The sequence below is a fragment of the Tympanuchus pallidicinctus genome, unplaced genomic scaffold (genome assembly GCF_026119805.1).
Source record: "Tympanuchus pallidicinctus isolate F22 unplaced genomic scaffold, pur_lepc_1.0 scaffold29, whole genome shotgun sequence".
NCBI classification, from domain to species: Eukaryota; Metazoa; Chordata; class Aves; order Galliformes; family Phasianidae; genus Tympanuchus; species Tympanuchus pallidicinctus.
In genome coordinates this window covers 874,194-901,436 of record NW_026294746.1, presented here as the reverse complement: position 1 = coordinate 901,436, position 27,243 = coordinate 874,194, and the positions used below count along the sequence as shown (strand labels likewise).

Sequence of the window (27,243 nt, the reverse complement as noted above, 5' to 3'; positions counted from 1 at the left end):
GCGCATGGCGGCAGGCGGGGAAGTGGCGGGCGCAGCGATGGCGGCTCCTCTCAGGCCATTCCGCCTCCGCCGCCCCGGCAGCGCGCAGAAATTCGGGGCGGCGGCGGGGAGCCTGCGTGGGCTGCTGCGAAAGGGCTGCCGGCTGCTGCAGGTGCGGATCGGGGGTCGGGGGTCGGGGGTCTCGGTCCCGCGGGTCTCAGACCCGAATGACCGCCCCGGCAGCTCCCGTTGGCAGGCAGCCGGCTGTGCCTCTACGAGGACGGGACGGAGCTGAGCGAGGCGTTCTTCCGCACGCTGCCGCCGCAGACGGAGCTGGTGCTGCTGCGGCCCGGGGAGAGCTGGCCGGGCTGTGAGTGCGGGGCGGGGCGGGGAGCTGCGGGCTGAAGGGCGATCCGTGTGCGGCTGCTGACGGGCGCTCCGCCCGCAGGTTGCGGGGATCTGGAGCGGTTCCTGGCCGCCCTGTGCTGCCGGACGGACGCGGTGCTGGAGGCCGCTCGGAGGCTGCTGGAGGACGAGCGGGCGCCCCGCAGGCAGAGGCTGCTGGCGGATCTGATCCACAACCTGAGCGGGGACGGCGCGGCTGAGCGCCGGGACGAGGACGGGAAGTGGTTCGAGGGTACGCGATTCCTCGTGCTCCCATGGAGCTCCGGCAGTGCCGGCTGGTGCCCGGTGCCTTGTGCTGATAAGAGCCCGGCCCTGCCTTCCTTCCCTGATTTGCTGATATATCGATAAGCATCGCTCAGATCCGCTCTTGCCCTTCTCTTCCCCGGGCTGAGCCCCGTGGTTCTCCCTGATGCTCCGGACCCCGCATCTCTGCAGCCCTCTGCTGGGCGTCCCAGAGATCCCAGTCAGGCTTGAACAGAGGAGCCCAGAACCCTGTGGAACGGCGTTCCACATACAAAGAGCACAATAATGCTATTCGATAGAGCAAATTCTCAGTTACAAAACACTGCTTTTCTATGCAGTCACCACCATTAGCTGTGCATTCTCACCAGTGATGAACAACAGCCTGTATGTAGCAGCTGACACAGCCCTGCTGTCAAAGTAGATGGGCTGTGTGGTTCTGTTAAGCCCTGACAGCAGGCTTGAACCAGTGAAAGAAAAAAGCCTGTATACTGAGTTTGTGAAAAGAAGGCACAAGGACACATCTAAGCAGATGCACAGAACTAGAAGCACTGTACTAAATTCATCTGGTTCTCTTTAGGTCTAGAATCTCGTTTTAAGAACAAATCAAGCTACATGCGGTACAGCTGTGAAAGCAGAATACGAAGCTACATGAAAGAGGTAAAAGTGTGACTGCATGTTAAGTACACACATGTATATATAAGTACCTTTGTAGTCCAGCACAGCACTTGTAGAAGAGACACAAGCTGCTCCAGATGCCAAGGAAGGACTGTACTTCTTTTTTTTTTTTTTTCAGGTTAGTAATTTTATTTCAAACGTTCATCCTACAGCAAGAGATGCATATAAAAGGATACTCGACCTGATGTCGGATAAACTGAAATCTGTGAAATATAATGGCAGCTACTTCGACAGGACAGAGGAGGAGGCAGCGATGCGCCTGTGCACAAAGGAGGGATGGTTCTCTTGCCAGGTAGGTTCAGCCCTGCTTCAAAGCAGTCTCTGGTTCTAAGAAGCAGTAGTGACAACTTCAGAGGAAGGAGACGGTGACTTCAGTGCTTGCATAGAGAAGTGCTGAGTTTTGGCAGTGTTTTCACCTGTGTGTGGTTGTGGTGAGAGGAAGCTGCATCAGTTCATGACTGGGATGAGCCGGGATGATGAGCAGCCATCTTGTTTTACAGGGCCCTTTTGACAGAGATGACTGCCCATGTAAGCATTCTATCAACCCCTATACTAACAGGGAAAGCAGAATCCTCTTCAGCACCTGGAATCTCGATCACATGTATGTATAAAGCATCAATCCAAATTCACCTGTTCAGATTTTGCCTGTATGGGAATTCACCCTGCTTACCACATTATCCTTTATGAAACATATCCTCTCTACTTTCTCTTTCTGGCAGAAACCTTCACACCTCTTTCCAGGCATTGTGTATTTCTGAAGCAAAGGGAATTTGCTAAATTGATTTCTTCATAAAAACACTTCAAACCTAGTTGTAGTAAAATAATGCAACTTCTGCCGTGCTTTAGAAGGAAGATGGAGACATACTGTTAAGGAAACAGATTTTGCTAGCAATATTGTTTTCTCTTTTGCATTCTGCAGAATAGAAAAGAAACGTAGTGTTGTCCCAGAACTGGCAGAAGCTGTCAAAACACGAGATGGAAGAGAAGTGAACTGGGAGTACTTTTATCAGCTATTGTTTACAGTGCATAATCTAAAACTCGTACATATTGCTTGCCATAAGAAAACCAATCACAATCTCAGCTGTGACAAAACTAAAATTTACAGAAAAAGGAAGCAAACCCATGAGATTGCATAGCGCTCCCTTTGGAAGCAACTTCTGCTTTTGTTTTTTTCCATTTCAAAATCGTGTAAGATGGCAGCATGTTTAAGTCGCTCTTGTTTCTTAAACAAAACCTTACTTAGCAAGTCTCTTCTGCCAAGGACTTCTTCCTTTATCACCTCCAGTGCATTAATTGAACTGCAGTCTCGCAGAGCACGCGTTCAGACCGTGCCTGATTCTCCCACCTTAGGTGACACAGTGCTGAGTGTGATAAGCTGACTCACAGCCGCAGTGTGCAGAATAGAGGCCAGAAGCTGACACTGATGATACCTTATGATTTCCTGCTTGCTGTAGTAAATGTAGGTGCAAAATGCATGGTACAGAAACAACTTTCTTGCAAATGATTCAAAGCAGATTGATACTGCTCTGAATGTTAAGCCAAACAAAGAATACTTCAGGGTAATTATTCTGTGCCTTCACCAGGAAGACAGGCGCTGTACTGCAGACAGGCCAAATGATTCAGTGGCAGAGCTGCTGGCTTTTCTCTATGAAAATACCTGCACTCGTCTGTGACCATTCAATCCACTGTTGCATAGATGCAGGTCTTATAGGAGTAAGCAAGGCTGTGGTGCATCTCTGCTTTTATCACCCTTGTGCTCTGGCATCTTTCCCACTGATTTCCTTCGGTCTTTGCCTCTCTAGATTGAGCTTTCTTGAAGCAACACATACAATCTTATTATACAGTAATCATGTTTGTCTGCAGAAACTGCTTCTGTGAAACACTCTCTACCTCTCAGGTAACAAAATACAAGTAGATCATTTTTTACATTTTTTTTTTTTCCTAAATATCAGCTGATAGCAGCTGAACTCTCAGGGATGAGTATTTTTTAAATCAAAAAATAAAAGTAAAATCACTGCCATCTTTCTGTGTATCTGGAGGTAGAGGTGCATGAGTAGTCAACAGTAAGGTACAATACAGCATGGCTGCTGCAGACTAGAAGGACTTAGCACAGGAAAAGGTGCTTATCAATTAAGTAGTGGATGTTTACCAGACATAACATCATTCACCTCAAAGGAAAGTTCTGGGTGTTTACTTTGGTTGTTGGTTTTGGTTTTTTATTTCCATTTTCTTCCTCTCACCTCTTTCTTATCAGATAAATTCATCTATTTCAGACAGGGTTGTTATTAAGATAGTATTGCTGTGTGAGTCCTGACTTGTTGGGACTTGGAAATGCAGGAGTTTTGCTACAGCCAGTGCTAATTAAAGCAACAATTCAATTCCTTTCCCAAACATTTCTACATGAAAAATAAGCAGGTGCATTTTCAGTGAGGAGTTCCAGCACCATTGGATTGAGCCTTTCTGATCATCTCACTGAATATACATCAACTGTAACAGAGGTGAAAATGCACGTTCTGGTGTTTTGGTGTTGGGGAAGGGACTGCAATAAAGACTCTGACAAGAAGCACTGTGCTGTCAGCGTGGCACATTTCTTACAAACACCATTTTGCACTGTGTGTGAAGATACTGCCTAGGGGAAAAAAAATTAGTAAGATGGCATTTAAGGAAAGCTGGGAGAACTGCTTTTAGATGGAGTTGTGATGAAAACCACGAGCACACTAAAATATGAAGATTTTTTTTCAGTGTTACAGACTTAAGAGTAAAAAGGAGCCAAGAACTAGCACTGACAGAAACAATACATCAACTGGAGTGGGAATTTGAATAAATTAACATGTCATGCATATACGATTTGTTTGGCTTCAGATTTTTGAATGTTCAACACACTGTAGCTGTAGAAATTAATATTGATTTAAACCATCTGCTGATCATATTTTCTCTGCATTTTTAGAAACAGTTTCTTTATTTTTATAATAATAAATATCTGAGAGCTTCTTGCAGAATCACACTTTCAAAGTATTATCATGAATGCTGGATGAGTTAGCAATTCCTGGAATCATATGAGGTTGCTCATCATCATCTAAAAAATGCAGGCCAGAAATAACAGATTTGAAGGACTGACCCATATCTACTTGGCCACCAGCACTTGTTTGTCTACCAGTAAAGTCCTGCTGAGAGATTCTGTTCTGCCTTTATCACTGCCAATGTGTTTCTTTACAGAATTTCTGTTCATAACCTTTGGAAGTCATTTGAAAATAATGAACAATCTGCATTACAGAGCTGTCAAAAAGGCAGTGCTTACAGCTGATGTGGTGGAAGATGGAAGCTGTGAGCTTCACATGGTTGTTCAGAAAACAGAGGAGCAATAAAAAAAACACTACTTAATGTCTGGAGATTAAAAACACTGAATTCATAATCACATATGTGCAGAGTTTTGCCAGCAGAATTGCATTTTAAAGGCAAACAATGCAAGGCAACTTGCACAACAGAAGCTGGTGTCCCTCTTTGAAGTGAGCAAGTCAAGTGGCTGCATTACTAGCAAGATGCTGTAATGGCAGACATCCCAGAAAGAAAAGAACTGTCCCAAGATGATAATTTTTTAAAAATAAGTGAGAATAGGCCAAGTGTTTCCTGTAAATATGAGTTCAGACTTGTAACAGTAGGAGTTGATATTTTCCATGCTTTTTTATAGGTACTAGTGATTAATAATCAATTACAATTTATGTCCAATTCTCTGAGCATTCAGTCAAACTCTGCCCTAAAAAAAGTGTGGGGAATCCTGTATCTGACAACTCTGTAGAAGCAGACTCTACCCATTCTCTAAGAAAATGCAAACACTGACATCATGCTAGTGATACAGCCACTGGTAGAAAGACAAAGAAAACTGAAAACAAAGTTTCCTCTGTTTTACAGTTTGCTGCTAGAGAGCATCCTCGTCTTCCTCCTCATCTTCTTTGGCGATGAAATGCAGCCTTCTGTATTCCCTCCTGCTCATTGCTGTGCTCGGGAGTACAGCTGCCAGCTGATCCTAAAAGAAGAAATCATGAAGTGAAGTTGCTGCAAAAGGCAGGCCTCCCCATCTCCAGCAGTTCCCATCCTTCCCCACTCATACATGAGGCACTAACACACACATGCAAGTGGCATCTGAATAAACCCTTAGAGTGCAAAAGGGAGCCTGTCTGAACCAGCCGCTGCTCGTGGTCAAAGTGAGGGCTGCCATTCCCTCCGCAGTCTTGAAAAGGGTGCAGAGGAGATAAAAGTCCTCCACAAATGAATCCTCGCTGCTCCCACTAAACACAGCACTCATTAAACAGATAAAAGATGAAGGCATCACATGTCCAAATGTCCATAGTGTTAAAGGCAGACTCTCTCTTACCTGCGTAAAGTCAATGTTTCCAAAGAACTGATCCACTGGCATCGGCTGGTTACTGTCTTCATCCAAGAAAGCACTGTTATCCAGTTCTCTTAGTTTCTTAGGGATGTCTCCATCCTTCAAGTCGGTCCCTTCCAAAAGCAAGCTCTCACAGCTGCTCCCCTCCTCCCTGCAGGCACGATCTGGCAGATTCTCACTGCTTTCTGTTTTTGAGGAAGCTCTCCTTGATTTCGCTGCACGTGGCTTTGAAGAAACATCACGTTCCTTCCGTTTTTCTCCACCAGTCTCTGGGATGCTTTCACTTTTTTCCAGTTGAATTACCTGGTCATCTCCTGTACCTTCTGGAGTTGAGCCCTCAGCGGGTGCTTTAGGGGCAGGAGGGTTCTCAATCCCACACACACAACCTGCCAGTCCTGACTTCACCAGACTCGTTCTTTCGCATTTTAGCCTCTTGGAGGGCCGTTTGCCAGCTGCTTTGTGTGAACAAGTCTGTTAGGAAAAAAAAAAAAAAGCACAAAAGAAGCTCCTGAAGTTCAAAAGCACCTGAACACATCAGCAGCCGCTCGTGTGGGGTGGCCGGGCACGAAGCTCTGAGAGAAACCTCACCCAGCACAGCCACAGCGGGAAACACGAGTGGGAGAATAACGAGGTCTAAACAGAGCCTCGTACAGCTCACGGCCAGCAGAGCACAAAGCAGGGCAGGACGTGGCTGACCGCCATCCCCGTGCCATCCGCACGGCTTCCACATCCCGAGCGCTCTCCAGGCGCTCCCCGTCCCGTCCCGCGGCAGCAGCTCGATTCGGCCCTCACCTGCCGCCTCCTCCCGCCGCCGGCCCCGCTGGCCGCCTTCCCGCCCGCCGCCATCTTGGGGAGGGGCGGTGATGCCCGGCCTGGTCCGAGCGCCGCGCTGCGGGCCGCCCTTACCGACGGGAGGGGCGGGGAGAGGCCGCGGGCTGCCGGGTATCCGGGCCCGTCGGGACGTTGAGTCGCCTTTTGCTGAGGCAAAACGCAGCGCCCAGATTTTCTCCTGGAAAGGGACTAAAATAAATTTGCGTGCAAGCTGTGTGGGTGATAAACGCGTCAGGTCTTTAGCTTTCCAGCGCCTTCTTTCTGGAAGCTTTGGTTCTAAGATGTGCATTGGGAAGTCGTGATCCAGCCCTCGGGGAACGAATGGCGTCAGGAACGCAAATCCCTCCTTAACTTCAAGGGCTGTGAGGAGAGCCGGGAGTCTGATGAGCTCTGTGTGTCCTCATGGGAGGCGATGGCTGTGGGCCGCTCCAGCCAACAGCTCTGCCCATAGCACAAAACCACATCCCTGCTTTCTGTTAACTGCGTGCTTTCGGGACACGATGGGGATCTCTATCATTCTGGATGGATAACATGCTTCCTTGCTGCAGAGCCATGCTGAATTCTCAGCTTGGGGCTGCTACTTGTGCTCCTGCCCCAAGCCAGCACATAACATTCCCATCTGCGCATCCTGGCCTGAAAAAAACCACACGAGCAACAGTTTAAACCTCAGAGATGCGGCAGCAATATTCCTCTGAGGACATTCAGCTTTTTCTCAGCACTGCAACGCCTGCAGAGGTTGGAGAACAGGCCTGGTGCGTTGTTGTGCAGCTTTGCTCAGTGCTCAGGGGTCTTCTGCGCTTTGTTCTGTGGCTGAGATGATTCATATTCTCCTCCAAAGCACCAAAACTTGCTCCACTGTCAGTGTTGTTGCTCGCAGCCAAGGAATACAGATGATTGTTTTTATTATACAGTGAAAACTTATACTGCCTCATAAACAGGAGAGACTGGAACTGGCTGCAGAGCAGCATTTCTGCTGCTGGAAAGCTTGGTTGCCATTTCAATTTCTTCTGTGAACTGAAAATAGCAAGAAAAAAAAAAAAGGATTTTGAAGATGTTAATGAATGGTTTCCGTAACCCTGAGGTGCCAGACTCAGCCAGGTGGCCTTGGACACATCCAAGTGCACATCCTTGTCTGTGCACTCCTTGCACAAACAAAGCCAGAACGGCAGGGCTTAGAATCAGCTTCATAACGTTTGGAAAGACTTCTGAGATCGTCATGTCCAACCATCAACCTGTCGAGCTTCTTTGCAAAGCTCCTGGATTCCACGTACTGCCTTCTCTCTCAATAACAATCTTCTTTCATGGGAAAATGGGGGCAATTTCACAACTGCAGATGTTGCATTTTCTGATCGCTCTCTGAGAAAACATCCATTGCAGAGTGCAGAGAGGCCCCCAGGAGAGGCAGCAAGAACCCCGTATGAGATCTGCCCACATCTCTGAGCTCAGTGCCTCTGGAGTGCCTTGAAAGGCTGCACAGAGACTGCCAGCAGCCAGCAGCCAACAAGCCCTTAAAGAGAAGCAGAGCAGCGCAAACTATTTACATTAAATTCACATTTCCACATAAAAGAGGACTTAGTCTCAACCATATTAAAAAGTGGTTTTTATTAGAATCTGTCGTCTAAGCAGGCAGGCAAAAAAAAAAAAAAAAAAGGAAAAAAAAAAAAAAAGCCATTTTCTGAGCTCCCTTGTTTTTATGAGAGCTGGCTGGCGGGTATGAAGCAGCAGCTGATGAGCTTATTGAGCAGGAAGGGAGGCTCGGGCTGTGAAATTCGATGTGTAAATTAGCCTCTTGCAGCACTTGTCTCTGTGCCTGTCACTTCCACCAGTGTCTGTGTCTGTTATAATCCTGCAAGTTCATTTGGTTAAACATTAGTGACATGCAAGGGACAGCAGCCAAAAATAGCGTTGCCTGTAAATGTAACGGCTGCAAACTGTTGAGTGAGAGATCTATCAAACGAACCAAGCATCCAGCAGGAGCACGGACTGGTCTTTTCCTGCTATGGAAAAGTTATTTTTAGCTCGAGTGGCTGCAGCCATTCTTCTTCATTAGCAGCACCTGGGGAGAAAGCAGCATGAAGATGCACCACCTCCCAGCTGGGGCAGTGAGATCTGGGCTGCTGCGTCCCTCTGCCCTCAGCCTGCTGGCAGAGCAGCTCCAGCAGGATGGCTTCGCTGAGCTTTGGAGACACAGCTTTTCCCCCCCGTCGCACCGCCGCAATGTTGTCATGCCAACTCAGGTAATGACAGTGAATACTGAAGTGCTGATCTGGGGCTCCTGGAGCCACTGTCTCCTGGAAGAATTGCTGATGAGCTGATAACCCAGCCAGAACTGAAACATTCAGGGGAGCCTGCAGCCCTCTGACACCCGCTGCCCTGAGCAGCGCCATCCTGAGTGCTTCTGCACTGCTCCAATCCAAATAAGACCTTTGTATTCATTACTTAGAAATACTCACACCAGGAACCAGAGAGGCCATACATAAAAGCAACAGGAAACCCATGCCACGTAATTACATTTTACGCTTGCCACGTGAAAAACCTTTCTGAGTCTTATTTTAGATTTCTTTCTTATCAAGAACAAAATGTGGAGTGCCAGAATATGGAGCTAATAGAACAGTACACTGCCTTTGCCAAAAAAGAAATTCATTCCTTTAATGAAAACCCTCAAGGTAGATGTAAGAACCCAAGAGTGCAGAGGAGCTGCCTGCACTGGCAGGTGCTTCTGGTGCAAATACCTGGCTTTTGTAGCTGTTTCAAGTGGTAATACGGCAAAGCCTTCTTCCCCAGGCACTGCCCACAGCTTCCTACCCTTCCAACGGCTCCAGCAGCTCTGAGCAATGTGGATTTTTTAAAGCGCCTCACAAAACCCGAGTAAATTTCTCCCAGCACAAAACAGCCCACTGGGACCGGTCCTCGGCAACCAGTAATCGGTGTGATTACACTGCTGCGGCAGCCCAGCATCGCTGCCACAATTGCAGCCCCACGTTTTGTTCCGATTGCATCTGATGGCTGCGTTCACAGCGTCGTGCAAACAAGTCTTCTCCTCCGGGTGGGGGGCTGCAGACGCTGGGGGTCACTGTTCCACCGGAGATGCCTTGAGAACCGCAGCTCCTGCCCGCTGTCACTGCCTGCGACCCGAGACCTGCCTGGCACACGGCAGCCCTTCTGCCCTGGGCGCAGAGCTGCAGCCTTACCCAGCCCTGCTCAGCTCTTCTCCCAGCGACAGGCAGCGTTTCGGTAAACGTTCTCCATTATTTAGCGTTGTTTCTTTGGGGAGATTGAAAGCGCTTGGAGCCGACGTACCTCTCCTCCACGCACACCTGACAATGATAGAAGAGGCTGTTTTACAGCAGGCTCATTAAAAATAAAACCACTGTGTTGATTTCAGTAGCTTGAATTACTTAAGCTGGTGTAATGGGATAAATATTTGATGGCAAAGTTTATTAGATTTCCACTGATATTATGTTGCTGCTAAAAATATACAGGATTCTTTAAAGCCTGCTCGGTGTCTCTGAATGGAGGCAATTGGAAACCTGTCTCTGAATCTGCCCGCAGGGATTGCTTTGGGATGTGAACAAATCATCTCTTCCCTTTTATCCTCTGCAGGTACCTGCGAGTGTGTTCTGCTCCCACTGGATCGAGCAGTGCCTGCCAGGCACACAGAGAAGCAGGGGCCAGTCTGCAGCTGCTGAGCAATAGAAGATCACCAGCATGTTTTCCATTCTGCACTTATTTTCAGAATTGTACCCAGTGCATCCCTTTGAACCCAGCTTGGGACGAGCCTTGCCGTTCAGCACAGCCATGCCCACACGCCTGCTGCAGCCCCATACTAAAGCAAACCCACAGCACATCTCCTGCCAGTGCGTGGTGGCAACTTGTGCAACCCTCAGCCTATAAATATTTCTGTTTGCCTTTGAAATGATTGCTGCGCAGAGATGTTCTCCCTCTCTGTCATGCGATTAACTCTTGTTCATTTTCTGTCACTCAGCTCGTGATAATTCAATACATGATGTTTATAAAGCCTCACCGATTTTGTTCCTGGCTCTGAAGAATTCCTGATCCGTGGGCAGATGAGCAGTGACCCCATGGGCAGAGCTGGTCTGAGCACAGGTGCTGGGCCAGGTAGTGCCTTAACAGAGCGAAAACCATCATGATTTGCATCGAGAGGAATCTTCTTCCCTGGTATCTTACAGGAGTGGGAGCTTAAGCTGCCTGGGGAATACTGCTACAGCTCAGTAGCTCCCCGAATTAAAAAAGGACAATTACAGCTGAAACACCACGGAATGGTGATTGCTGAGGCCAGACTTTTGCCAAGTCTCACAGACTCCTTTCAGAAAGGATCGAGCTTCATCGGCAAGGCAATTTGCTGTTGGTTTTCTATCCCCTCCATTCCTGAGGTCAGAGGTTTCATGTAAAAAGCTGCTTCTGCTCCTCTGAGAAGACCTTCCACCAGCGGGGCTCCTCAAACAGCATCTATCTCAGAAGAGCAGGGAAAAACAATCAGAGGAGACATGTTCTGTTCATGCAACAGCAAGCAATATTGTACCACTGGCAAGATTCACACTGAGACAACTGCTCTGGTGTCCTCGAGTGCTGCGTGCTCATGCGTTCATTCCAACTGGGGACCTGAGTGCAACAGGAACAATTCACTCATCAGCCCTACAAGGCTCCTTAATGAAGCCAGATCCTCATTACAATCTGTTTAAATATTTTTTGCATTGAAGCATGCCTCCATCACCTCCATTAAGAAACCAGTGGTGCGTATCCTCCGCACTCTTTTGAAGCTGTTCTGGCGGAGCAGCTCCATCAGATGATACTACAGCATGAAGGCACCTTCTGCCCGCAGAAGGGCTGCTGTGCCTTGCCTCGTATCTCTGCTCCTCTCCCAGGGCCTGGCAGACTCTGAGTGCAGCAGTTCCTTCCTGCTGAGTGTCTCTTGTCCAGTTCACCCATCAAGGAGGAGCATCAGCCCCTCAGGTGTCCGTCAGGCGGCCAGAAGCCATGTGGCACACAGTGAGAGCCCCTTCTGACAACTGGATTTGATGTGAGGATGTGTGAATAGAAAACCGCCCACGAGCAGAAGAATAAAACTGTTTATTCCTTGTTGCCATTTCTTCTAGAAAGCGAAGCCGGCAGCTCTGTATCTTTCGGGAATTAGAGATTGTTTGGACAAAAGCCTCCCCATGGGTAGCACGGTGCAGTCGCAGAGCTGCGGGCTTCGCAGCACAAACACACTTCCTGCAGCCTGCAGGATCAAAAGGCAGCGCTGCAGCGGTGTGTAAAGCAAGTTAGCAAGGAAGAGATGAAACAGCAATCAGGCTGCACAAAGAGAGCTTTCAGATATTGGGCTCTGACAGAATTCGGCAAGCAGCAGTGTTGCCGTTCCCACATCTGGAAGCAATGTTTAAGGAGAAGCTGTGCAGTCCTTGGGGCTGAGATCCCATCGGAACATCGGTGCAGGCACTCAGTAGGGATCCATCCCTCAGAGCCCCGAGAGCCGCTGGGGAGGACGGGGCCACCAGCCTCCAGCAGAAGCAATTTCTCCTTCTGTAGTTTAATCCTCTCCCTTTCCCTTGATATGCAGTTTATTTAATTGCAGAGACAAGATGCATTTCTTTCTTGAGGGATTGTGGGAGAATATTTGTAATCCAGGGGCTGTAATTGAACTCAGCAATAATAATTATACTTCTCTTCATTAATATGTCTTAGAGCTCATTACAAACTCTTCTCGTGCCAGCATCTTCACCAGATCCCTACGGGGTTGGTGATAACTTTTTATTCCACTACAGCAGCAACTTTGCAGAGTGCTCCTGCAGTAACAGCAACAGCCCGAAATGTGGCTCTGCGCAGAGGAGGGGAAGCGCAGGGAATCGCCCTGCTGTCAGTGCTGGCCCAGGGAGCAGCAAACACAACACTCCATCACAAACGGCCTCGCTTGGGCTGTGCACAGCAGGGAGCATTGCAGGGAGCACTGGGGGATTCCTGGCTAAGTGGCTGCTGCGGGGCAAAGCAGTGCTGGGACGTGGGCACACGGTGCATGGGGACGTGTCTCTGCCAGGTCTGAAAGCTGATGCTTTTCAGTACAAGAAAATCTACTCCAGATCACAGGTCTGCAATTAAGATGAAAAATTCAAACTCGTTTTACTCAGACAAGAGATACTGGGGAGGCAGTGCATTAGGATACGTTCCAAGCTCACAAATCCCATTAACGCTGAAGTGAGGTCCCCATGCAAATGCCTGTGTGCAGAGAGGAAAACATGCCTTAGATTGCAGATAGCTTTAAGCCCCTCTCTGACACGAGGATACTGCTCCTTCAATATTTAAGCTCAGTCTGTGAAACAATACAAGTTATCCAACATTCATTACCCTGTTTGTGCCAGCAGCTTTGCCAGTCCCCAGTGCATCATGGAGAACCATTCCTTGCTCCAGCAGCAGCACCGAGGTGTGCTATGGCAATTACAGGGGAATAGCAACGTATTGCTCCCCTGGAAGCGTGGCACTGGTGCAGCACTGCAGTGGCCATCTGCTGAGTGCACCCGGACAGTGGCATGGCCAGACAGTTGCCAAGCACATCAGGTGCTGCCAAGTTTGCTTTGGGGTGAAATTAACTCCTCTCTCATATCCATTTGAAGAGAGAAAGGTATGAAAAAGGAGCAAAAGGAGCGAAGCAGCCATGATAAGCTTTCTTTAGAACAATTCTGCCAGGTATATGTGCACTTGCTCCAAGTCTGCGAGTGTTTGCTGTAGATATTTAATTGTTTTTCCTCAGACGTCACCGCCTGTCATTGGAAACGCTGCCGTTGAGCTCATCTGCAGCCGGGCTGCAGGCAGGCACAGCACTCAAGGCTGCTGTTGTCTGAGCACCTCTGGGTGGAACACTGAGGGCCACTCACACCCAGCCCTCTGCTGCCCCACTCCTGGTGCCACAGGACAGAGCCCACACGTTGCCCCTCCCTGTGCTCCTCGGGGGATTTCTGCCTTTCTGTTCGGTGGAGTTGGATCCATCCAGAACGATTTCATTGCTTCAGTCTCAGTTCCACCCTCCGGAGACTAATTACCTGCTTCCTGCATTTGCATCATTGCACTCAAGTCAGTTTAAGTGATGTGCGGTTTCTGGAAGGAGAACTGAAACCAAGAGGCAGAAATCTTCTGAGCAGCAAATGGCTCGGAAGAAAACACAGCCATGTTGGGACGGGCTTGAGCCATCCCTATAGAACTGGAGCTGCAGCCTGTACGTAAATACGGCCTGAACACAGAGAATGGGAATGCAGACCTATGTGCATTTCTCAGAGGCTTTTAAATACCTAAAGAGAGGAGATGGGCTGCATTTAGTCCTGCCCCAGAGACACAGTCAGCTGGCAGGGCTCCGTGCTCCCAGCCACTGCGATGGCACTTCAGAAATGCAAATGGAAGCCAGATTATGATATTTTACGTAAATAAGCAATGTGGCAATCCCAGCCTGGTTTGGGCTGCCAGGAAATTCACTGGAGAGATATTAACATTGAGAATGTGAGCATGTTCACACGGAACATTTGTTGTATAACTCTGGGCTCCAATAAAGGCTTGTATAAATTATTCATTTTGTAACTGAGATGAAATGCCAAAACCCCACCCACCGGGGGGCTCCTTTCATTGCTACCAGCCCCTGTTAGCAGCAAAGCCATCGAGGTGGCCAGCAGCAGCTGAAGGGAGCGGGCACCCCTTGTTGCCGCCGACCTCAGAGCTGCCCTGCAGGGCTGGATCCTGCTAGCAAGGAGTGTGCAGTGCTGTGAGCCCCTTGCAGGGAGCCTGCAGGCTCAGAGGTGTTTGCTGGAGGAACCCTTTGTGTGTCCTGCAGCGCTCAGAGCTGCGGGCAGTGAGCACCATGCAGGGTGGTGGTGCAACGTGGAACTGTTTTAATTCTCAGGGCCAAGACCTGAATCAGCCTCTGGCTCTTGCAAACCCTCTGCAGCACCGGGTGGTTGGGGTGAAGGCACACGTGGGTGATGCAGCACCAAGAACACGGCCGCTGCCCTGGAGCAGGGCAGAGCATCTGAGCATCGCAGCTCTGTGCCCTGCCCACGCCTGCACGGCCCAAACCCTGCACAAACCCATCTGGTAGTTGTCATGGCAACCCCTCTTCTTAAACACTGCTGTTAAGCAGGGATGTGGAATCACTGCGAGCATCATCAGGGCCATGGTGACACTGTGCTGCCCACCTGCCCTGCACTAACAGGTACCAGGCTCACCTGGCTGCATCTTAGCCACAGGGAGAGGTGCCCTGCTGTGCTCCTGCAGCTGCAAGCCTGAAGGAACCAGATCCCAGTTTGCAGATTACTTTTTTGCACTCCGATTGCTTGCAGTACCCACAGCCCCAAGGTGCAGCTGTAATTCATCCCCCACGCACCCCTCCCTCCTCATATCTCCCCCTTTTCAAGCGGTGAAGTAGGGCATAGAGCTTCCAAGCAGCAGAACAAGGCAATGGAACACGGATGAGAGCTTGGGAGCTGCTTGTTTCCCTCCTCTGAAGATGGGAAGCCCTCCCAGCACACCTCCAACAGTCTCACCCCCAGGCCTGTCCCATCCTAGCCATAGGAATACATTTCAGCCCCTAGCAGCCACCCTTGAGCACAATCCCACCTGCAGCTCTTTATGCCCTTGTGGCTTTATGCCCTTTATGGCTATCAGGTGCTGTGATGGCTCCTTTGACCCCCTCCTGCCCATTGTGATGGCTGATCCCATCCTGAGATGCCCAGCACAGCACAGCCCCAGCCATCCTGTGCTACCCCTGGAAGTTCTTCTTCTAAACCGTAACTTTTTATAGCAGCAGCTGTCTCTGCCTCCAGCAGCATTTTATGGATCATAAGAAAGGCAAAGTGGAAGCTTCCCTCTTTGTTTTTTTGGAAGCAGATCAAACAGCACTGGGCAGCCCGCTTGGGGTGGTCTGGGCAGGGAGAGCTGCGGGTGCTGAGCGGCTGTGATGGCATTTGGTGCTGAGCAGCAGCCTGTACCAGCTCTCAGCTGCAGGGTGGGGAATGGTTTTATCTCAAAGAGTGCTAATAGGAGTTTTGTATAGGAGGGAGAAATGAGAGGTGAAGCTTCCCATCACAATACTGAGTAATGAAATTAAAAGAGTAATAATTACCAGTGCCTGAGACTCCAGGCAGAGCGATCCCCAGCAGAGACGTGTTTGGGTGTCTCCAATTTCAGACATCTCCCACCCTCGGGCTGCCCCCAGCACATGCCAGCAAACTTCAGCACGTGGATGTGTGGGATTTGAGGAAATCAGTGGCATTGAAAACTAAATCTGAAATCATGCCCAGAGTGAGAAAAGTCCTGCTGACCCCTGGTGCATACAGTGCTGAAGCTAAATGGAAAGGGCAGCAGAAAGCAGATAAGTGGTTTTCTGCTATTCCAATTCTGTGTTGAGGAGCTCACGGAGCTGTTGGGTTCACCAGCCCTTGGTGTATGGCCATGTTGCCATGGCAAGGCTGGGACACGAGTCCTTCAAGGGACCAACAATAGGATGTGAGATGATGGCCTCGAATTACATCAGAGGAGGATCAGGTTGAAGAGCAGGAAACATTTTTCCCACAGATCGGTGATGCATTGGCACAGAGTGCCTGGGGAGGCAGGGGTCACCGTCCCTGGAGGTGTTCAGGGTGGAGATGTGGCACTGAGGAGTGTGGTTACTGGGCATGGCGGGGTGGTTGGGGTTGGACCTGGGGATCTTAGAGGTCTTTCCCAAACGAAATGACTCTGTGGGGAGGACATGACTCAATTTAGGGAGCTCACGGTTTGGTGAGCGTGGTGGGGATGGGCTGACGATCTGGGCTCTGTAGTTTTAAAGATCTTTTCCAACCGGAGCGATGCTATGATTCTGTGGTTCAAAATACTGCTGCACGCTGAGCAGAGCCTCTTGGGGCCGAGCTGTGCCATCTCAATGTGTAAAGAGAGATGATATCATTCTGGTCCATGGCATCCTTAGCAGGGCTGTTATCTCCTAGCCAGAGGCAGTGTCTTTGGAAGGACTCTGTGTTTGGTTAGCGCTGATCCGACCCTGGGGGTCTGCAGACAGGCAGATGCGGCCCCTCCTCACCAGCTCGGCCTTGTGCCACTCGCCAATGCCAAACAATGAGGGAAAGTGTCAATAAACATCTATTTTTTACAGTCCATTATCTTACCCTCGCCAGCTTTTAGACTCTTATTGCACCAAGCCATTAAATCCCCTAGATGAGCGAAACGCCGTTTGTGTAATGCAGCATAATGGGACTGTTAATGCCTTCCCTCCCCCTGCTGCCACTGCTTCCAGGAGAGGCATTAATATCAACAGCCACGGAAACAAGCCCTTTGTTCCAGGTTATTTGCACTTAATGCAATGGTAGTGCTGAAATCTCTCCTAAAATTAGTAGAGATTATTTAAAAAAAAAAACAAACCAAAACAAACAACACCACAATAAAAATTAATTAATACTCTCTGTGACGAATGCATGAACAGAAGTAGGTCATTCTCTTTCGGGAGCAGAAGGGTTATGGTTTCTTGACAGCGGTCATCGGAGGACACGAACAATTTGCAGCCCAGTGGCCAGAGCACAGCGCAGCTGAGCAGCCCTGGGAGCGGAGCACAGCTTTGCTGCTGTCAGAGCTGCACATGGTGTGTGTGCACTGCTGCTTCCACTCGCTGGCCTCCCAGAGCCTATTTCTTAAAAAAGAATTAAGCAACGTTTCCAGTTCAATAATGTTTTGCTCTATCAGTGGCAGAATCTGAAGCGGGGAAGTGAAATAAGGCGTGTGTGTGGATCCCAAAGCCCTCACCCAGCTCGTGTGCCTGCAGCCCAGCCTGGGGCAGGGGAACCCACGCATACGGCCTCAGCTCTTTGTGCTCATGTTTTATTTCTTCTGAGCAAGACTTTGTAATTAACATTGCTCTCCAAGCCGTCTGGGCAGAGGAATTAAGAATTCATAGCGCCGCCGTCCAGCAGAACTTGTTTTTCAGTTTGCTTCAGTTCAGCCTCAGCATCGCTGCTGCAGCCCTGCGCTTGGTGCAGCTGTGGTGCAGAGCATGCAGCCGAGCCCAGCAGCAGGCTGGGGGAAAGGCTGTACCCTCAGGGGAAGCTTCCATCCCCTGCCCCTGTGCTCATTTGCAGCCCTGTGCAGCCGTGGCCGCAGTCGCATGAATTCTGCAAGGCCCTCAGCACCCTGGGCTGTGTGACGAACAACGCTCATGTCTTACACACTCACTCCTTCTCCTATTGTAAGACCTAATTATTAAGCAGCAAAGCTCAGCCGTGCTGGAATTTATGGGATTTGTATGTACACGCCGCCAGTGTTTGTTAAGGACATCTCGAACAATGGGCAAGAATTTGAGGAAGATGTTGCTGCTTCTCTCCTGTGGCATCTCGAGGACTCTGACAACCAGCTATCTCGCTGTAGACAATGCCACTGATGCACAATAGCAGAACCATTTCTAAACAATCAGGGGCTGATTTTTATTTTGGCTCTCACTCCATGTTCCCTGTGCAGGTGTCCCCATTGTTCTGCCTGCACAAATCTCATCGCTCCGTGGCTCCGTTGCAGGGGGGGAGAGGTTTCCCCTCTTGATCTGTGCCTGAACGGCAGCAGTGACCCCAGTGTGAGTTCAGAGAAATGTCTAATGAAAGGGCTGTGCCCGTGGAAAGCTGATGCTGAGATCCAGGTGGCAGCAGCCGAGCACTGGGGCTGCTCCCTCCCCGCTCTATTTACTCCTGGTGGTGTTTCTTAAACAGTGAGGTGAGATGAACCCAGCCTGCTCACGTCTGGGAGTTCTTCACTTCCACACAAAATATTTGCATTTGGACATTTGTGTTTGTGCTGTCAAGGATTTTCCATGCTCCTGTTGCACGACCCAAGTCCCTGGGTGCTGCCACCAGACCCCACATTTCCCCACCATTGCCCCGTGCCCATCTCCATCTTCATCCCATCTCCATCTTCATCCCATCTCCATCTTCATCCCATCTCCATCTTCATCCCCATCCCCATCCCCATCCCTCTCCCAGCCCCAGGCAGGAAAAGCAGCTGCCTGGAGCCTGGCTGGGAAGAGGCAGAGCATCTCTCATTGTTGAGGCAGCAAAGTGAAGCCTGTATTGTGCACAGTAATTAAATAAAGCTATCGGTCTGCCCTGTGAAGAGGCTCATACCAGCTCTTTCATTATGCTTTTCACTCTTTAGAATATGACCCAGGCAACGCTTACGCCATCATAAGGTTTCACTTCAAGGGTCTTAAAAGGAAATCAATTATTTTTAGAAATATAAATATTTTATGAAGCTGCTTCTTTTTCTAATGATGGAATAAAGAAAAATACAGCCATTTTGCACTTCAGCAGCAGAAAGCAATGCAGCAATCCAGCCTCAAAGCCTGCAGCACTTCACCTGAATCACCTTCTCCAGGCATCTTCAGGAGCCTGGAATTCAGGGTTTTCTGTTCAGTTATGCATACTGGGGTTGCTGTGCTCCACCACCAGCACCAGCTCACAGCTCTCTTCTGAGGGTGCTTTTTCCAATACATCTATCATACAACCCGACCCAGTGGTTGGCAGCCCTACTCACGGCAGGGGTTGGAACTAGATGATATCCAAGGTTCCTTCCAACTCAACCATCCTACGGTTCTATGATCTTAAAAATCCCTTCCAATCCAACCATTCTATGATTCTATGATATTTAAGGTCCCTTCTCAACTCAACCCAACCAGTCTATGATTCTGTGATCTTTAAGGTCCCTTCCAACCCAACCATTCTATGGTTTTATAATCTTAAAGGTCTCTTCCAACAAAACCATTCTACAGTTCTATGATCTTGAACATCTCTTCCAACCCAACCATTATACGGTTCTGTGATCTTGAAGATCCCTTCCAATCCAACTATTCTACTGTTCTCTGGTCTTTAAAGTCATTCTGCGAGCAGAGGTGGACAAAGGGCAGAACTTGGGGACGCTTCACAGAGGCATCACCCTGGGTGCACATGGACCTGGCAGGGCTCAAGGTGGCCCAGGGATGCGGGCGTTCAGGTTTTGGTATCACTGTCGTTGATATCAAATGAGAGAATTCCCAGCTGCTTTGGTTTGTTCTTACATAATTTAGGCCAATCAGCGCGCTTCCTAATGCAACATGCTCTTAAGTTTGCTGAGCCCTAAGGCATCACATTTATATTCTGTTCTGCCGCCACAAAAATGAATGGTGCAATGGTGACAAGAGGGAGAAGGGGCTTTAAAGAGGGAGCAGCAGCAGAAGAGAAAGAAAGATAGTTGAAAGAATCAGAAAGACACGGAGAGGAGAAGATACAGCGCAGGCAAAGTGGTTTATAATGGAAGGACTGTAATTTATTTTGACACAAATCATGTATTATTCATTTGGAACAAAAATAAACCTTATTAACCAGGAAAAACAGATCTCCCATCTCCTGCCCACGTTGTGACGAGCGGCGCGCGGCGGTGAGGACGCTGACAGCGCCGGGCTGGATCCGTGCCACATCCCGTGCCCGTGGGCAGAGCAGTGCTCAGAGCACCTCAGCGTCCTGCAGCTGCCAAACTGGGGCTCGTGGGGACATCAGGAGGGACGTCAGGAGGGACTGGTGCTGGACAGACAGCCAAGGACAGATGGGCAGCATGAGCGGCGCTGAGCATCTCCTCCATGTGCTTTGAGCATCTCTGATGTCCTTTATGCTCCCAGCACACACAGCGCTCAGCTCCCACTGTCACACAGCCCCTCCCCAGCTCCTGGCAAGATTTAGGAAGGATTTTAAAGTGTTATTACTGGCTTATGAGGCTTTAAATAATATTGGACTCTACATATCTTTCAAATCTACTTTCTTTTAATATCCCTGATCAGTTTTTAAGGTCTGAGGCTGGAGATTTACTGGGCTATCCGCACTGTAATGCAGAATCATGTGTGGCTGCCGATTCCAGCATTTACGTCCCTGATTTCTGAGGCAAGTTTTACTTCACGCTTTGGGGCTTCTCCGTTAAAATGAAAAGCAAACACATTTCCAGCCGTGCGTCCTTTCTGTCTGAGTAAGCAGAGCCCTACAGAGGCCATCTTGCATTGCAAGAATCCAACAGGAGAGTTGTTTGTCACTCACGTCGGTGAATCAGCCCTTCTCCATGCCTTGGTGTCCATCAGGCTGCAACACCAAGCCCTGCTGCAGTGCTGCCTGCTCAGCTCTGCACACTTCAGACTCCGTGCATCGACCTGCAGCAACGCAGATGGGAAAGGGGATCGCAGAGAGCCCATGGGTGGGATGCACGCGGTGGTGGTGTGCAGGAAGGAAGCACTGCTGCGGGAAGCAACAAATTATGAGCAGAGGTATTGCATCTCCAGAAAGCTTACACATTTAATTATCTCACCAGACCTTCGGGGAATAGAATTAGAACAATAATTATCAATTTGTTCTGTGTCCAAGGGCAAATTTAGCATTTAGAGGACGGCGTTGTTGGGTTCTATTTTTTTTTTTTTTTTGCAATTCTGATTAACAGAAAGCACTGCAGCCTTTATAATGAGCGGTTCCTCCTTTCTCCACCATGATGCTGCTTTCTCAGAAAGGTGTGTTGGACCCCAGGGTGCACATGCAGAGCTCGGAGCTGGGGTGCTGGGACACGTGAGCTGTTGGAATGGTGCTGTGGTGAGGCTCTGCAATGCACCGTGCTGGGAGGTGATGGGGTTAGCATACCATGCTCAGGAGCTGCAGAGGTGTGACACTGTGGTCAGTGACGTGCTGGAGTCGCACTTGACGTCTTAGAGGCCTTTCCCAACCTCAGTGATCCTGCGGCTCTGCCACGCGTGGCACAGGGCTCAGCTCTCCCCTTTTCTGCTCTCCCTGCGTGGATCGTGTCAGGCTGTCGCCATGCAGAGCACGCGCTGCTCGCTGTGCTGGGCACACACCTCCATTGCCCCTGCACAACGCATTCCGCGCGAGTTCTCTCGTTATCGATTCAATCTCATGTTAATGGCCACCTGTCATAAACCGCATCGACAATAACGAGCCGTTTTATGTTGATTGTTGATCTATGGTAATTTCCAGGAGCTGTATTCTTTATTTATTCATCATCGTAATGGTAATTCAATACTGTTGATATGTAAATGAAGGGACTTTTTTCCCTTCCCTGGGTGGAAGTGAAGGAGGACATGATCTCCAAAGGCAGAACTGCTCCTGAGCAGAGAAGTGAGACGGGCTGTGCCCACGGGGCTGGCACTCAGAAGCCTCCCACCCATCATTTGTCTCTGTCCTGGGCTCCCCACGCTGTTGGTGCCATCCCGACACCCAGCCCACTGCCATCAGATGCCTGCTCCCACTGCTTTGTGCCTACCTGCTCCCACCAGGCTCTAATTTGCAGATAATGGACACTTTTCACAGTTAATATTTGAAAACATCACTTTCCACTTGACCTGTTTGAAGGAATTCTTGATGGATATTCAACCTCTTTCCTAAACCGAGCTTATCCTTCAGCTTGAAGAGAAAATGAAACATTAACAAGAAATATGAAACGCAATTCAGGCTCTTTGTGATCAGAATAACTCCCATTACAGCCGACATGAGGACACCTACAGAGCTGATGGGCAGTGACCTGGGGCTGGAGAGCATCCCTCCACCTTCTTATTGCTGACACAAGAACAGAGAGCAGCACAGCAGCCCATGTCCCCTGCACATGCATGCAACCACTGCTCTGCTCTACACGTTGAGCCTAGTGGAGCTCTTGTTACTTATTTTCCCCTTTTGGGTAGTTTGTAAAAGTATTGAAAGGACGAAGAGGAAGCTGGCATGGAAAGCGTCCTGGAATGAGCTGCATTATTAAAAATGCTCCATTTAATTCAGATTGATAACTGCATTAATGGAGTGGGTTTTCCCATCCATAATTGAGTCACACCTACAGCACTGAAGTCAGAATGATTCTAATCACCACCACCATTAGATGATGTATGCTGAATTCCTGGTGCTGATACGAGTGCCTGGAGGCATCAGCTGGGGATGCTGCTTCCCAGTGCCTCCTGATGGCCCTTCAGACACCGGGATCTACTTGGGGTGGCTCGGGACCCATACAGCTGCTGAGCATCCAGGGCACAGCACCACAAGTGAACCCTTGGGTGAGGGAATAGCTCAGCATGAAGCTGAAGCAAAAGCACGTTCCTTATTTGCTCTTTGGGTCGGCTGCAGCCATAGGGCTCGGTTACATCGCTGACGCCCGCATTGGGGACCTGTACGTCCCCCAGCAAGCTAGAGAACCTCAGGCTCTCTTTCATTCTGACATCAGATAACCTTGATAAATTCTCTTATTAAACTTAATATCTTTGATCAATCACAGTAAAACTTCAGAAGGTGAATTATTAAAATGAGAAATTGCTTTGTAGGGTCTATGGTTCTATGGTTATTGTGCTACCTAAATTAAAAATGGAGGTGCTGTTATTTAAAAGAGAAAATACTCCCACCGCCCCTAAAGCCACATATATCATCTGAGCACCGGCCAGAGATCTGTGATAAGCAGAAATCTCAGGGCTTTCTGCATCCGTGAATTAACCTCCTGCATCCCAGAGCTGTGTGCCGGGCAGGGTGTCAGGGTTCCATGCCACCATGGATGGATGGAGGCTGCAAGGCACAGCCTGCACCGCAGACCATGGAGAAGCAGCAGCAGCAGCAGCAGCGTGCCACATCTCAGAGCTGCTCTGTGCTGCTTACTCAGCTCCACCACCCCGTTGTCGCATCGCCTGGTTGGATGAGGTGTCGTTACGATGATTGAAGCTAAATCCAATTTCCTGGAGGGCTTCTCCTTGCTGCTGTCATGCACACGTTCCCATTTCCCCAGCCGAGCACCGATGGCTTTTCTTGGCTATTATTCTAATTCGATAACATTATCTATGTTTTTAAAACCTAACTGTGCCAAATGTCCCGGGCGCAGCAGAGACGTCAGCACCAAAGGGCAGCAGCCAGCAGGAGGTGGGATGGTGCTCTCAGCACATGGGTGCTGCACACACGCACTGCGGGGCAGCCCTGAGAATGAAACCAACAGCATCTGAACGTCCTGGCAGCGTGGAGGCAGCTGTGCACCTTCCACCTGAGGTCTGGCAGGAGCAGGAATGGCTGCTGCAATGAGATGAGGGTTGGCCAACAGAAAGGGCAGCTCACCCTAATGCGGGCGGGCTGCTGTCCTCCCCACTCACATCTGCGTGGGTCTGAGCAGGCTCTGCTGCCCTGCAGACTCTGTGTTTCCAACCACTGACATTTCTTAAGGATCACCCATTTCTCAGCCTCTTTTCTGACAGCCCTCTGATTTTCTCCTTCCCTTCCCAAACCCTTCAAGACACCATCAGCAAATAGAGGCACTGGGGAATTATTATTAGATGCTGTGTTTCTTCAGACCAAGGAGCCGTGGGCTTTTTTGGAGCACAGTTAAGGCACGATGCTCCCATTGGAAAAACAAACCACCCCCACCCCTGTGTGTCCCCAGTGCAGCACATCCCCTGTGTGCAGTGCATGCCATACAAGAGAGCAGTGAAGCCTGTTCCATCTGCATTACCCAGCAGCTGTGGAATGGAGAGCACAGAGAAACCCATGCAGGCTGCATGCAGCTCTCATTCCCCAAAAAGTGGGGCTCAGTGGGGTGGCACCTGGATTTGCATGCACACACATTGGCTGTGCTGGCACCTTTGCCATCAGCCCTCAATGCACACTGAAATCAGCAAGACTGAGAATGCAGCTCCTCAGGCTGAGAAACCGACAGCTTTACGTATCTTTTGCCCCTTCCTAGATTGCAGGGAAAGACAATTAGTAGGGATAAAATCAGATGTTTCTTTAAAAGAATGCATTATCAGGCTTACGCCACGCTGCCTTGTCAGAGCGAGCTGCGAGGGACCTGCAGGGTTCAGGGGTGGATTATGTGTTTAGAGGGATAAAGAGAAAATCCACAGACACAGTTCTTAACAAGGGAAAACTGCGAGGGGTGGGAGGGAGGGAGCCGAGGTGCAGCAGGAGGCTGTAATTGCTGCTGCTGTGTTACCTGAAACTTCGCCTGGCAGATCAGTTACAGTTATTTTGGGAGACGAGGCACTGAATGTGATGGAAATGCCTCTGCTTTTGCTACCCACCGAGGCTCGGCAGGCAGACCCAGGGTGGGAGAGCCGCTCGCAGCATCTTCTCAGTTCACAAAGTGCTGCAGATATCATAAGGAATAAAACTCAGCCCCGCTGCCGGAGCCGAGCCGCACAGCGAGGCCCCGTGTTCCAGGTTAATCAAAGCGAACCTCTCCATTTCTCACCCATCACGACTTCTCTGCATCCTTAAAAAGCAGCTTTCAGACAGCAGGCTGCAGAGATTTCCTCCTACTGCTTCCTTGCGTTGGTTCTTTCCGTCACAGCTTGTCCCTGGTTCTGTGCAAGGCTGCCCAGCAGGGACAGCCCAACAGGGCTGGCGGCGCAGAGCAGCGCTGTGCAATCCTTCCTGAACTCATTTCGTATTTGTTTGGACCACGGTGGGCTTTAACCTCTGCTAACAGCAAGTTACTGCCAGCCCAAGGCAGCTTAATGGCTCAAGCTTTTGATTAAAAATTTTAATAGTCCCAGAATGATGAAATGGCTTCTGTCCATGATATATTAAGCTGCTGGCATTCGAATTTACACACAGTGTGGGTTTCCTTTATGTGAAGGCATTGCTTTCCTATCCTGCCTCCAAAGGAGAGTCTTGCAAGACTGCTCTTACTTCAGTCCCCACCATTGGTTTAGTTGCCACCCCATAGAGGGAGGCAGGGAGAAATGTCCCCACTTGGCACCATGGAGCAGTGGCCACAGCTGGGCAGCACGCACAGCATCTCCTGAGCACTGCAGGATCTTCCAGGGAACCCCAAAGCAAACACTTTGCCATTGAGAAACTCAGCAGGGAGTCCTGCACTGGAAGAGCATCCCAAAGAAACAGTAACTCTTTGCCAGGTCAGGGAGTGAAGGGTTCACAGCAGATGCATGCCCTCGGCTCACCCTCTCAGCCTCCTGTGCCGAGGTCATTTCACGCAGGAGGAAAAGCTTTGTGCTGAATGAGGAGAATTGCCAGGGCCGTCCTCAGAGCTGGGCACGGCTCAGACCCTGTGCATGGCGCTGGCTCTGCTCCCACCTCACTGCCTGCAGAGCACAGCCTCCTGCGCTCACCTTTATCTGCAGGAGCTGGCATTTAATTTCACATCACTCTTAATCCTCTTACTCCTCCCGGCTTTGCAAGGGCAGGTTCTGAGCTGTTTTTAGCTCCCTCCTAACGTCAAGGAGAAATGTTGGGCTTTCGGCTTTGCTTTGGACGTCAGTGAGGTTTTGGTGCTCCTGGTGGGGCTCAGCCCATAGGGGTGGCTGCAGATCTGAGCAGCAGAGCACTGCAGGAGCCGTGCCATGTGCATGCTGCTCAGCGAGAGGAAATTGCCAATCATCTCCAGCCACACTTTATTAGTGCAGAACAGCTTGTTCTTACACTCCTCCGATTGTCTCCCTTCTTTCAGACGAGAGACTGTGTAAAAGATGTTGTAAAATATCCAGCGTGCCTTTTTGGGATGATAACTCATAGTCTGTGTTCACAGATACACATTTTACTTTAAAAAAAAAGAAAAAAGAAAAAGCAGCAGCAGGAGAAGGGAACGTTTTGTGATTTATAACACGCTCTGTGCTGCTCATCCCAGCCACGCTGATGCCATCACTCCAAGATTTGGGTTCTGCACTGGGAAAGTGGACGGACTGAGGTTCTTCAGTGCTGCTGTATGGGCTACAGTGTTTGCAGAGCAATTTGGAAAGCACACAAAGCCCCTCCTGATAGCTGCAGGTATCACATCTCGGAGATGGAGCTGCGTTTCTACCTGTTTGATGGAGCGGCCAATTAAGGATTGCCAGCAGAACTGGGAAATTTGCATCAGAATGTTGTTTGCATGGTGATAAATAGGACTTTCACGGCTGTATTCCACCTAGAGGACAATCTCATTCCATTTATAGTTAGAGTTTGTCACTGCTCATATGACTTAAAGCAATAGTCGCTCAGCTATAGAAAATTCATTTGTTTCTCCTAAGAAGATTTTACTGCATGCTGAGGATCAATCGCACAGCCGTAACTCAGGGCTGCCTGCTCAGAGGTGACTCTGCCATTCATTGCTGTGCGGTGGGACTGCAGAAATAGAGCTGAGAACGGTGACTGTTTGGGTGCAGCAAACGCAAAGCGCCGACACACGACTCAGAATGAAGCCATGCCCAGGCCTTGCTGGATGCTGCTGAGCGAAGGCAGCTGTTTGAGGGCTCATTTCTGGGTTAAGATGACACTCAGGGCAATGCTGGCCCTGCCGCCCTCCTTTTTTCTGCAGGCAAGCAGCGTGTGGCTCTGTTTGCTTTCTCTCCTGCTCACAGAATTGAATTACTATCCCTGCAGAGATATTCTTAAAGTTAAGAACAAATAAATGTAAGAGCATTACAGGGAATTTGTCCACTTAGGAGTCAACAGAACTGCACAATATTTAAAGCTCCCTTCGTTGTTTCTCCATCTTAGCAGCAACATCTCTCATCCCATTAGCGCTAAGTGCAGCATCTTGCTGTTATTTCAGAGCACAGAATTGCCCTCCTGGCTGAGCGTGCCATGCCCCAAATTGTCCCCAAATCAGGGACAGCGGCACAGCCATGCCAGCAGCCCCTACCCAACCCTGTAATCCCCCACAATTAGGATTTATTGCATCACACAGGCAGTTCTTCAATACTTTAAGTCAATGACTTTAGT

General features: G+C 49.5%; 2 protein-coding genes across 2 annotated transcripts; one reads left to right on the top strand and one right to left on the bottom strand.

Moving 5' to 3' along the window:
• The first annotated feature begins 12 nt into the window (after positions 1-12).
• On the top strand, positions 13-3,868 carry DFFB (DNA fragmentation factor subunit beta). Its single transcript, XM_052691858.1, has 7 exons — positions 13-151; positions 223-349; positions 428-616; positions 1,205-1,284; positions 1,421-1,594; positions 1,803-1,903; positions 2,222-3,868. Exons 1-7 carry the CDS (start codon positions 38-40, stop codon positions 2,436-2,438), a joined length of 1,002 nt encoding a protein of 333 aa, XP_052547818.1. The 5' UTR covers positions 13-37; the 3' UTR covers positions 2,439-3,868.
• Positions 3,869-4,020: 152 nt separating this feature from the next.
• Positions 4,021-6,638, bottom strand: CUNH1orf174 (chromosome unknown C1orf174 homolog). Its single transcript, XM_052691859.1, has 3 exons — positions 6,482-6,638; positions 5,675-6,160; positions 4,021-5,326 (listed from the first exon to the last, which is right to left on the bottom strand). The coding sequence occupies exons 1-3, from the start codon at positions 6,533-6,535 to the stop codon at positions 5,219-5,221; spliced, it is 648 nt and encodes a 215-aa protein (XP_052547819.1). The 5' UTR covers positions 6,536-6,638; the 3' UTR covers positions 4,021-5,218.
• Positions 6,639-27,243: the final 20,605 nt, after the last annotated feature.

Excerpts from the sequence above, each read along its gene's own strand:
- DFFB (XM_052691858.1), top strand. The coding sequence starts at position 38 with ATGGCGGCTCCTCTCAGGCCATTCCGCCTCCGCCGCCCCGGCAGCGCG. Across the intron at positions 350-427 it reads CGGGGAGAGCTGGCCGGGCT|GTTGCGGGGATCTGGAGCGG; the intron begins GTGAGTGCGGGG and ends CTCCGCCCGCAG. Across the intron at positions 1,595-1,802 it reads AGGGATGGTTCTCTTGCCAG|GGCCCTTTTGACAGAGATGA; the intron begins GTAGGTTCAGCC and ends CTTGTTTTACAG.
- CUNH1orf174 (XM_052691859.1), bottom strand. The coding sequence starts at position 6,535 with ATGGCGGCGGGCGGGAAGGCGGCCAGCGGGGCCGGCGGCGGGAGGAGG. Across the intron at positions 6,161-6,481 it reads GCGGCGGGAGGAGGCGGCAG|ACTTGTTCACACAAAGCAGC; the intron begins GTGAGGGCCGAA and ends TTTTCCTAACAG. Across the intron at positions 5,327-5,674 it reads GAAACATTGACTTTACGCAG|GATCAGCTGGCAGCTGTACT; the intron begins GTAAGAGAGAGT and ends TTCTTCTTTTAG.